Source organism: Anas platyrhynchos, chromosome 20 (assembly GCF_047663525.1).
Source record: "Anas platyrhynchos isolate ZD024472 breed Pekin duck chromosome 20, IASCAAS_PekinDuck_T2T, whole genome shotgun sequence".
Taxonomy (NCBI): domain Eukaryota; kingdom Metazoa; phylum Chordata; class Aves; order Anseriformes; family Anatidae; genus Anas; species Anas platyrhynchos.
In genome coordinates this window covers 4,461,057-4,472,084 of record NC_092606.1, presented here as the reverse complement: position 1 = coordinate 4,472,084, position 11,028 = coordinate 4,461,057, and the positions used below count along the sequence as shown (strand labels likewise).

Below are 11,028 nucleotides of genomic sequence, written 5' to 3'. Positions count from 1 at the left end.
CTTTTTTTTTTTTTTTTTTTTTAATTCTCTCTGGGGTACAGGAGCTGAGCACTGCAGCAACTCCTTGGACGTACACTTTAACCTGATTTCCTCCTGTTCTCCGGCAGCCCAGGGAGCTCTGCTCGTGAACCTGCACAGGGTGTCTCCGGAGTGTGTTTGCACCCAAACGTATGACAGGGGCTCCTCTGGAGGAGCAGAGCAGCAGCTTCCCTGTCAGAGACTGCTGAGCCTTATCTTGCAAGGACCACTTGGTGGTCGATTTCCCCTCCAAAACTGTGTCTGTAGCCTCGCTGATCATTTTGGCAGCTAGCTGCTGGTTTTCTACAGCTACCTGGAAAGAGGAGGATAACGCTTGGACTGCAGCCTGCCTTCTTCCCTCTTTCAGGGGGTGTTATGGGGCAAAAAGCACGTGCTGAGAGCTGGCTGGGGTGGGGGGCTGGGCCGAGGCTGAGCATTCCCCATGCTCCTGTCCCACATCACTGCGCTGTGAAGGAGCCCCCCCATGGCTGTGTTCTGCTTGGTCCCAGCTCCTGTGGGCTCTGGTCCTTGGCTGTGCCTTTTCCCCAGGTGCTGGGCTGTGGCACACCAGCAGTAATGCTGCCAAATCTCCACCCTGGCCCTGCTTCTGAGGGCTCTAACAAGAGCCGCAGTTGGGTTTTATATTAAAAGTTGATGGTTCAAAGGGCTCTGAGAGCTCTGTTTGGGCAGCGTTTTCTCCGGCAGCAGGCAGCGGATGGAGCTGGCCTTGCCTCGTCCCACTAGCAATAAGTCTCGGCAGGATGGGGGTGTGTGAGCTCCGGGGGTAGTGCACTCAGTGCCTCTTTTAAAGCCGAGTGGGGTTGGGTCGGGTCGGGTCGTTTTGTAACCGGGAGCCTTTTCTACGCCTCAGGCCCCACCAGGGCTGGTGGCGGGGCAGGAGGAGCCCCCACAGCCTCCCTTTGCCTTCTGTCCGTCCGTCTGTCCGTCCGAGGGCAAGGAGCCGCTTCCCCACACGTCTCACCCGTGCCTTCAGCCTCCATTTGTCTACACGAGGCGAGGCTGGACAGCAGGGCCTCTCATCCTCGTTTATTTTATGTGGTTTTGTGGTTTTTTTTTTTGGTGTGTTTTGTTTTTTAAACCTGTATACCGAGCTCCAATAACCTGTATAAAACCTATTTTGACGCCCAGCAACGTCTTTTTGTCCTTTTTTTACCTCAGTGAGACTGGGGGGGGGGAGAAGAAGCTGGAGCCTGACGGGGGGGGGTCGGGGCCATGACGGGGATCGGGGCCTGAGAGGGGTCGGAGGCCGGGGGGGTGCCGTGAGGCGGCTGCGGGCCTCGGGGGGGCGCTGCAGCGGGCGGCCCTCCCGCCGCTCCCCGCCCCGCTCCGCCCCGCTCCGTGCCGGCCGTCTCGGCGGGCCGCGGCTGACGTCGGACAACAAAGATGGCGGCGGGGAGCAGCAACTACTGGGAAGGCGAGCGGGGGCCATGGGGGGGTTGGGGCTGAGGGGGAGGCGGTTGGGGCCCGGCCGCGGTTCCCCGGTTCTTTCCCCCTCTCGCTCCCCGCGGGGTTTTGGGGCTCCCCGCAGGGCTGTGACCTCTCTTCCTCCGACCCCCCCCCGCAGATCTGCGGAAGCAGGCGAGGCAGCTGGAGAACGAGCTGGACCTGAAGCTGGTCTCCTTCAGCAAGCTCTGCACCAGCTACAGCGGCGGCCGGGACGGGCGGCGCGACAGGTATAGGTACTAACACGTTTCTTTACCGTTTAATTTGTCGCTCTGTTCCTCTCCCTGCCGCCACCTCAGTTGCTTTTTTTTATAAAGCTCGGTTTCTTAAGCTCGTCGCAGCGCTTGAGGCTGGGGGGAGGCACCGACCCTGGGGGTTCAGGGAGAGGTTGGAGGTGGGTTAGGGGGGGATGGTGGTGGGCGGCTGGAGCAGGTGATCCTGGAGCTCTTTCCCACCCCTCACAGCTCTGTGATTCTCCTCTCAGCGTGATGCCAGGTGGCGTTTTCCAGTTTTACTTGTATGGACTTAGCAGAGGCTCTCAGAGGCTGCAGGAAGTGCTTTGGGCTCTGGCAGTTTAGCCTTTACGTGGCCCTGGTGGGCTGCTGTGGTGCTCCTCATCCCTGCTTCGGAGCTGGGGGAAGCGGGCACTGAGCTGCGGCCACTGCAGCTGGGAGCATGGAGAGCGGGGAAGGGAAGCGGGCAGTTTGTTGCTTTCCCCTCTCCAGGGTGGCTGTCACTTTCTGGTGTGCTCCTCAGGTAAGTAGCCAGAGTGAGAGCTATACGTAGGTTTATTTATATATAAACCAGGTACGTGCGTGTATGTATATATAACAGAATAATATATATATAAAACAGAATAATCTTACATTACGTAGATTTATGTTTCACTGGAGATTTAGTATAATAAAACTTTCCAACTCTTTCCAGCTTAACAGCAGCCTTGAGGCCTTTTTGCAGTCCCACAGCAGTAATTATCAGCTTCTCTGTCCCTGTGCACAGTCTTTAAAAATGTTGTTCTTTGCTTATTAATTGTGGATCTCAGCATCGTGTATCAGTTATGAGTGACTGCTGCCTGTGTGTGCGTTGATTTTGTTTTCTTCTTAACTCCACGTTTATCCTTCTCAGTGCTGTAGGTTATATCTTGATAGGTACAAACCTGCAGCCTTGTGTGCTCTTTGTCTTTTTGAGTAAGTGCTACTTTCTTTAGGAAATCTGGTCCTATTTGCTTGAAGTGTAAGAGCATTTCTTGCTCTCAGAGCTCACATACTGTGGTGGGTTGGGTATAACGCTTCTGGAGGGTTGAATATTTTTTTTAATCTTCCCCTGAATTTCTGGTCCTGGAAGCCTGAGAGCAACACAAGAATGATCACGTTACCCTTGAGTCAAAAGTCCTAGTCTCTGCCTTTTTTTTCTTTTAAGCTCATACGTTACTTGCTATGTAATCTAATTGTTGTACTTATTTTGCTACCCTCTGCAAAACTTTCTTCTCTTACTCTAGTTACAATAGATAATCAAAACAGAGCGTTTTCTGAAAGGTGTTAGCTGTCAGATGTCTGCAGGTTGGCACACTAAGCGGTGTGCTGCTGTTCTCTTGCTTAGGTGTGATTTTGCATTGTGTTTTTAGTTTATCTTAAAAAAAAAAATAGTGAAGGTGTGCTGTATGAAACGAATGGTGATAAGCTGGGTGGTACGCACTGCTGTGTAGAATGTTTGTCTGCATAACAGCTCAGTGGGTTGTCCTAGCACTGTGTAACTGAAGTGTAATTCTGTAGCTGATGTAACATACCCATCCTTCAGTGCTCCTTAGTGCCGAAACATAAGAAAATAACTTGAGCTTAAAAGTTGAGGATGAAAGGGCGTTGGTACTAGACAAATGTTTGGTGTCAGGAGTATTTTTCAAGGGGAGGTTATATTTTCCCCAGGTGATGCAAGGTGGACATTTCAGTAACTACTTTTTTTTTTTTTCCCCCCCTTAGCTCTGACACCACTCCTCTCTTAAATGGGTCAAGCCAGGACAGAATGTTTGAGACCATGGCTGTGGAGATTGAACAGCTTCTGGGAAAGGTAACCCCGGTTATTGTATTTTTACTTTGGCACCTTGAAAGTGTTACAGTACAGGTTTCTGTGATACCTGTTTATGAAGTACTAGAGGGGGTGGTAGAGAAATGTTTCTGAAAGTGTGCATCTGTTGTTAGGGGGAGTTCCTTCATCTGATGCCTTGTAACTTTCTTACAAGAATAAGCCTTTTTTTTTTTTTTTTCTTTATCCCTTCCAGCTTACTGGAATAAATGACAAAATGGCAGAATACACAAACAGCGCAGGAGTCCCATCCCTGAATGCTGCACTAATGCATACGTTACAGCGTCACAGAGACATATTACAGGTAACAAACACGTTTTATTGTGTTGCTTTGTTGAAATAATTACTAGTACTGCTGGTATCACAGCATACTTGTTTGTTTTATCTCAGTATGGATGTACTGTGTACATATGCTCAAACGCGCTCCAGATGCCAATTGGCTGGGAGGAGTCTGTGAGTACTGTATTACTGTGCCTAACTTGCAACAAGTAAAAAGTCTGATTAATTGAAAAAAAGTTTTCTTCAAATGTGTTGCAAGCACAGGATCTGAAAACGTTTGTAGAAACAAACTTCTCCAAATGAGTGTAAATATTTATTTCAATGCTAAGTGCTCTGGGAGTATGATTTATCCAGTTATCTGTGCATTCATAGCATTACTTCCTGCTGGATTTCTTTATAAAATAAAAATATTATAATGAAGCTGTATTGCTTTGAGATGCAGGGGTTGTTAGCATTTAGTTACCTAAAATAACTGCGACCAGCAATCTCTGATAAAGGAAAAGCTGCCCCAAGGAGGCTGCTTGGTGGGAGGAAAAGAAAAAGAAAAAAAAGGCAGTTGAAAGACTTGAATATGGAAGTTAATCTCATTTGGAAGTTTCTACTGATTGTAGAACTGAGTCTGTGCAGGTCTCTTTTAGCTGCTTTGTTGTCATGGTGAAGAGTATTTGGGATGTTTTGCAGTTTGTGTTAATTAGTGTAACTTGTTTTTGAAACACGTCATGTGGATGTTCTACATAAACTGGACTGTGGCTTCTTCCTACATTTAGGATAGGAAAACATGATTGTAAAACCATCTGAACTGATAAAGGGAGTTGAAGGAAACATGATGGCTAAGGCTACTAATCTGTTTAAATGAGCAGTGTTTCAAACTGGTGATGTTTTCATGGCATAATAATATTAAAAATGCCTGTTCTTTGCATGTTCTCTGCAGTCATATACAGTTTAATTTCTCTTTGGTATCTGTACAACGCAGAATATTAAAAAAGCAGTGTTTTGTAAAAATCACAATGATTTTGGTGTTGTACTGGACACTGGTTACCAGTTGGATTGGTTTTCAAGCTGCCTGAAATGTTTTGAAACGCAACTTGAAGATCTTTGATTTCATTGTTCAGAAAATATTTTTTCTCACTCAGTGGAACTTAACTAAACCCAGGAGCATCCTCACCACACCATATCAGTAGGTTTTACTGTTTTTGATTCAACCAGTAATGGGAAATTGATAATCCAGCAGAAAGCTGAAGATGTGTGGAATTGGGAGAAGGAATTAACAGTGGATCTTCCACTTTGACCTTAACTGTAGCTACCAAAATACAGCAGCTAAAAGTGAGTTTTAAAAATACTTTATATTAATTTCCAAGAAGTTTTGATGTTAATTTAATAAAGTTCTCTTACACTTCTTGTTAGAGAATAGTTAACATTTTAAAAGATGGTTGGATCTTCCTTGAGAATCTTGTTCTGTTAACATGATCTCAGGACCCTAATTTTGGACTAATTGTTTTATTACAGGACTACACTCATGAATTCCACAAAACCAAAGCGAACTTTTTGGCGATACGAGAAAGGGAAAATCTGTTGGGATCAGTACGAAAAGATATTGAGTAAGTTGTAGCATGTGTTCTAGCAATGACATGGTCCTGCACTGGAAGGGAGGAGGCAGTACTTCCCTGTAGGAGGAGATTACTTGGCTTAGGTTAATCATCTGTGCTCTGAACAACGCAAAAAAAAATTGTTTGAATTCGCAACTCTTAATGAGTTTGTGATAAGATTCCTTGGTGGATATTTTTGTTCGTTTGTTTGTATGTTTTAACTTTGAAAGGGAATTAATGTTTTTAAAGTAAAACTATTAGGCTGTGCTGAATCACTTCAAAAATGTCTTAGCATGACTGGAGCTTTCCTGTTCGGTCACTTCAGAGTAACAAAGCATGAAATGCGTACGAGTTGATTAATAATATCTACTGAAAACCCTCTGGAGAAAACGTCTTCCAATTTTTATTTTTTTTTCATGTAGATCATATAAAAGTGGGTCTGGTGTGAATAACAGAAGAACAGAACTATTCCTGAAGGAACACGAGCACCTTCGAAAGTAGGTGTTACATGTTTAACTTGCACATTTACTTGCATTGGAGGTGCCTAACTTTTCGGGGGGATAAAACCTTCTTAATTCAACACGTGGAAGAAAACTTTGTCCTTTTCTAGAAAATGTCCCTGATGAATGCCTTGCACTATGTATTCTGCGACAGTGCTGCTACTTACACAGCTGGATAAATGTTTGTTGCTCGTGCTTACTGTAAGATGTGTATAGTTGGTAGTAGTTATGGTAGTTTTCAGTGATTTCAGCTTTAGGATCTTGTCAGCACTCAGTGGCTTTTGTTGTCTTCTGTGGGCTTTCCCAAGTCACTTGGCCTCCTCTCTTCATAAGAAGGGAGATGCCTGTACAGTATCCTAACTGGGATAAGGGTTAAACGAAACTGAAAGTCACAGTGAGTTAGCTGTTCTCCCCTTTCTTTTGCTTTATTTGTCAGCACTAAGTAGTGAAGAACGTTTTTTTGTTTGTTTGAACTGAATGTGTACAAAAGGTTATGGAAGGGACTAATGCCAAAATTAGCCATGCATTTAAATATTTGGAAATTGACTCTACCTTATTGGCCAAGATAAAAAGCAAAGCAGAAAGTGCTTTCTTTTTCTTCTTGCTGCAGGTAGCATTAGATTATAAGTAGCTTGTTTTTACATTCCCCACACAGCAAAAGCAATGCAATGACAGAGTGCTGGAAGGTTTATGGTTTCTAGACCATTGTGATGTATAGTCATGAAGTAGCACCAATCTTTGTGTCTCTATTCGTAACTCGTCATGCTAAACTCCAACCTTACACAAGAGGGCAGGCTTTCATTATAAACAAGAATTACCTGTGGCTTTTTCAAATGTGCTTTATTAAAGAACTTTATTTTCCAGTCGGAACTGCACGAAAAGCTTTCACAGGAAATTAAAACCCAAAACTTAAGATTATGGCTTACCACTACCATCCTCAGTTTTCTTCAATATCTTTAGGACTTTGAGATAAATTAATTTAAAGTTTGAATTATGACTTTGGTTAGGTTGAATTTGTTATTAGACATGGATGATCAGGAAAACAAACAAACAGGCTTAGTATTCTGGAGAAGAATGTTAGCTGAAATGTCATGCTTAGATTATTGACATAGATTCTTCAAAGTAAACTGGATTTTTTCTAGATGTGATTTTTTTTTTGAGAGGTAGTAAATTTTTTTTTTTTTTTACATTTGGTATTTTTTGTAAAGCTACAAATTAAATGTTTCTGGAGTTACATACTTCTAAAAAGCTTACGTTCCTCTGAGTACACTGTTTTGAAAAGTTCAAAACATTTTGTAAACATTATCTGGCAGATGTTTTTAGAAATTGAGAATAGCACTCTTTGAAGCATTGGTTACTTTGATCTCTTTAAACATTCTCCAGTATGTTTTTAGGATAAAAATGCATGAAAAATAGGCTGTTTTAGAAACAGTTAAAACATATTCTAGGTGACAATTTGAAAATGTCAAGACTTCAAAAAACACACAACATTGAGAGAAAGCAAACAAGAAATGAATGCAAGCTGAGGATCTTTAGGAAACAGGCACAAAACTAATCAGGGAACAGCGCTGCATTTTGGAGATAACTAAGGGTTGTGAAGAAATCTGGGGTAGAAGACAACCAGGATGAGAAATCAAAGCCTACAAGATGTTTAAAACTTTTCAGTTGAGAATGTGCATAAGCTCAGAAACAGATACAGGCAGAGGAAGTTACTAAAGGGATTCAACATATTTTTTTTCAGAGAAAGAGTTAGTGAGCTATGAATGCCAAAAAGCTGTAAAAGCTAGCTAAAGTCCCAAGAAATAACCAGGAGCTGGCAAATTATACCAGGCGTGCTCCTAGGGTAAGCCTTGTATGAGTTTTGAAATGTCAGGCGTTTGCAGTGCAGTAAATCACAGAGCTGGACTAATTGACAGAGCAAGGCAACGTATGTAAATGGTAACAAAGGCACAATGGTAAGAACTAACACGTATTTTCAGTGAAGTTGTGAAACCTTTGACAAGAGCTTGGAGGTGGGAACACACCCTGTGCGCGTGTGTCATTATGTGCTGCAGAGTAATGAAATAATGCCACGGGAGAGACGGATTCATATCGAGCACCGGAGCGTTCCCTGGCTGTGACCCTGCTTGATTCATGATATGAAGTGCTATGGCCTGTTCGTATTTATTCCCTGATCTGCTAATGGGGAGTGGTGGAGCTGTTATCCCAGCTCGGAGTAGCAGCCTCATCTGTCAGCCTTTTTCCTTGCGTGCCACCACATGAGACAGGGTGAGGGGAAACCTGGGTTTTTCTTGGCGTCGTTTTCTGCGGGTGCTCTTTAAAAAGCACGCTGGCAGTCGTGGCAGTGCTGTTTGTGGTGGTGTCTCACCCGGGAGTGAAGGGAAAACAGGGAGGGGAGCCAGAAAACTCTTCTCTGGGAGGGTCTTGGGGGAGAAGCTGGGTCTCTGCTTTTACCCACATCTGCCTTCTTATATTTCCGCCCCGTTTTGAACATCCTCTCTTCTGGAAATACAGAGAATGAAGGAGAAGCCGCCTTGTTTTTATGTACGTAGATAATTGTGTTTAATAAATAAAATCCGAGTACCAAAATCCGATGAGTAAAAGGGTTGGGCGCATATTAAGCACCGAGGGAATTCCTGCAGCGCTGTGCGAGCCCTCGCTATGCCTCTGCCACCCACAGGAGCATCCATCTGGATGCTCATTTCCATTCATTCGAGCATCCAGCTGGATTCGCATCCCCTGGGTGAGGCTGCTGTGTCAGCGCCGTTGGCACGAGCGGGCTGTGCTCGAGGGCAGCAGGAGCCTTCGTTAGGAAGGCAGATGTGTCGGGAGTTTTATTGGCTGCGGGTGAGAGCTGTGAAGTCTCCGAGTCTCTTACTTTGCAGCTTTTATTTCTGTGCAGGCAGTTCAGGGGTAGTTCTGCCCCCTCTGGAGAGAGAACCACTAATGCCTACTTTTGTTTTTTAATAAAAAATGTAATACCTGTTAATTAAAAAGAGGCAAAACGACAGCTCTTGTTGCATATCGTTGCCCTGTTAATATTTTTGTCTTTACAGCTCTGTTTTTTTTGGCACATCAGGTACTTAAAGAACTAATGAAATAGAGTAATGGCTGCAGTTGATTTCTGAATATTTGTTCCCTCAGCACTGCACAGTTCAGTGAATGTCTTCGTGTGCTTTTAGCTGGGGAAGTAAACAAGTAATTCTTTTTCTTGTAATACCCTTTTCCATCTAACGGAATCAGGAATTTTGATTAATAGATCTGGCTTTGCAGTTTGTGAACTGCTCTGAAAAGTGCTGCCTCAGAGGAAGGAGTCCTGTCAGCTCTGAGAAGTTCTGCAGAAATTGATGAGCTATATCTGAAGTCAGCAAGCAAAGAACTAATGCTTTTGATTAAATTTGCAATATTGTGTGTGTGTGTGTCTGTGTGTGAGTGAAATGTCTTCCCCCGCGTCAGTACTTGTGCTGTTTGTGATTGGTGTCATTTCAGGTGATGGCGCCGGTGAATTGGTGTAAAAAGTGATGGAGGCTTCCGAGATTTTGGTAGAAATTGCAGATTTTATTGTCCATGATGAATTCTTTTTAAAACTGGACGAAGCACTTAGTGGTCAGCAGCTTTTGCTGTAGTGGATTTGTTCTGTCATTGCAGGATTTGTTCTGTCATTGTAGCTTTGCTGCTCAGCTCCAGTTCTCAATATCCAGGCATTTGTCCTTTCCCAGGAGAAGTGCTGGTGGTGCCTGTGCTGGCGCAGATGCCGTGAGCTGATTTTAGTTGCCAGATGACCGTGTGTTCCTGGTGAGTGCTGCTCTGCAGGCCATCAGTCTCTCCAGTAAGGAATTTTTCAGCTTAGTGTGGAGCCTGTAAGTGGTGTGATGAGGCGAGGGGCACCCACCTGCACAGCCTTCAGACCAGCCGAGGACATAAAGCAGCCGTGTGAGTCCTGGGACCTGCAGCACTGCGAGCACAGAGGGTAGGGGTGTCCAGGTAGAAGGGTGAGAAACTTTGAGGCAGAGTGGGAGCAGAGCAAACAGATCGAAGAGGGAGTTCTGCATGGGAAAGAAAAAAGGTAAGAGAGAAGTGAGCAGAAGAAATAGGGGAATGTGCAGCAGTTGTGTAATGGTGCTCTAAATAATACATACCTGGCTCAGGGAGATGTTTAGGGTAGATTAATGTTTGTGAAGCACTCAGAAGTACTGAATATTGCTGTTACTACCATTGCATTTCATTTTTCCACAGAACTATAACAAATTTCCTGTTGTTGTTTGTGCAGAGATGGCTGCATTCAGTTGAGAATAATCACCGGGAAACTGCTTTCAAACTTTATTCCTAATACAGTCCAGATCTTAATAGAGGGAGTGACTTTGTGACCATTTTTCTCTCTTAATACTGATGTTACTCACAAATAGTCACTTCAGTGCTGATTGGCACAAAGCAGCCAGCTTCCTGAGCTGCTGGGGCAACTCACAAAGGTTTTGGTTATAAGCACACTGTGGAAAAAGCTGCCAGTTTTCTACCTTGACTTAATTTCCTTTTCTTTTTTGACTCTGCTCTGCTCCTCACGCCAGCACACGATTTCCATTCACTGTACTTCTGCTGCTCAGGTTGCTTCAGGGGCCCTTCAGCACTGGGTTAGAAGCTGCTGTTGTCACCCCTTCTGTGACATCGGAGCCTCGCCTCTGGTGGCAGGGGGGACACACAGGTGCCTGGGCAGCAGCTGCTCCAGCTGACAGTTCTTCCACTGCATCTCCTTCATCTTCTCTTGGAGACAAAGCCTGTGGGGTAAAACACCTTTTTTTGCCAATTCCCTTTTCCTTCCCAAGGTGGTTGGGGAAGCAGCGGGGAGGGAGGAGCGCCATGAGCCTCTGTGCTGGGTGCCTGCCGGCTCTGCAGCCCCAGAACTGCTGAGCTCCGCTTCGCTCAGGCCCAGTAAGGATTTTCTTAATTGCTCGACTTGCATCTTCGGGAAAAACTTATCTTTTCTTCATGTCAAAGCAGAATGTGGTGTTCTTGTTGCTCCGTCCTCTTAATACAGATTTTACCTGAAGCAGCGCTTTATAATTAATAACTCTCCTCGCTTCGTAGCAGCTATGAAAGGAACAAAA

At 44.6% G+C, this 11,028-nt stretch overlaps 1 protein-coding gene across 4 annotated transcripts in view; it reads left to right on the top strand.

The window, feature by feature from the left end:
- The first annotated feature begins 1,298 nt into the window (after positions 1 to 1,298).
- GOSR1 (golgi SNAP receptor complex member 1) overlaps positions 1,299 to 11,028 on the top strand; it is a 31,533-nt gene continuing 21,803 nt past the window's right edge. The window contains exons 1-6 of one of the 4 annotated variants that reach the window (XM_038165762.2): positions 1,299 to 1,453; positions 1,604 to 1,712; positions 3,459 to 3,546; positions 3,758 to 3,865; positions 5,347 to 5,438; positions 5,849 to 5,923. In XM_038165762.2, the coding sequence (XP_038021690.1) occupies positions 1,423 to 1,453; positions 1,604 to 1,712; positions 3,459 to 3,546; positions 3,758 to 3,865; positions 5,347 to 5,438; positions 5,849 to 5,923 (503 nt within the window). In that variant the 5' untranslated portion in view covers positions 1,299 to 1,422. Of the gene's footprint in view, positions 1,454 to 1,603; positions 1,719 to 3,458; positions 3,547 to 3,757; positions 3,866 to 5,346; positions 5,439 to 5,848; positions 5,924 to 11,028 lie in introns of all 4 variants that reach the window. The other 3 variants (XM_038165761.2, XM_038165764.2, XM_038165763.2) reach the window with 3 other exon arrangements.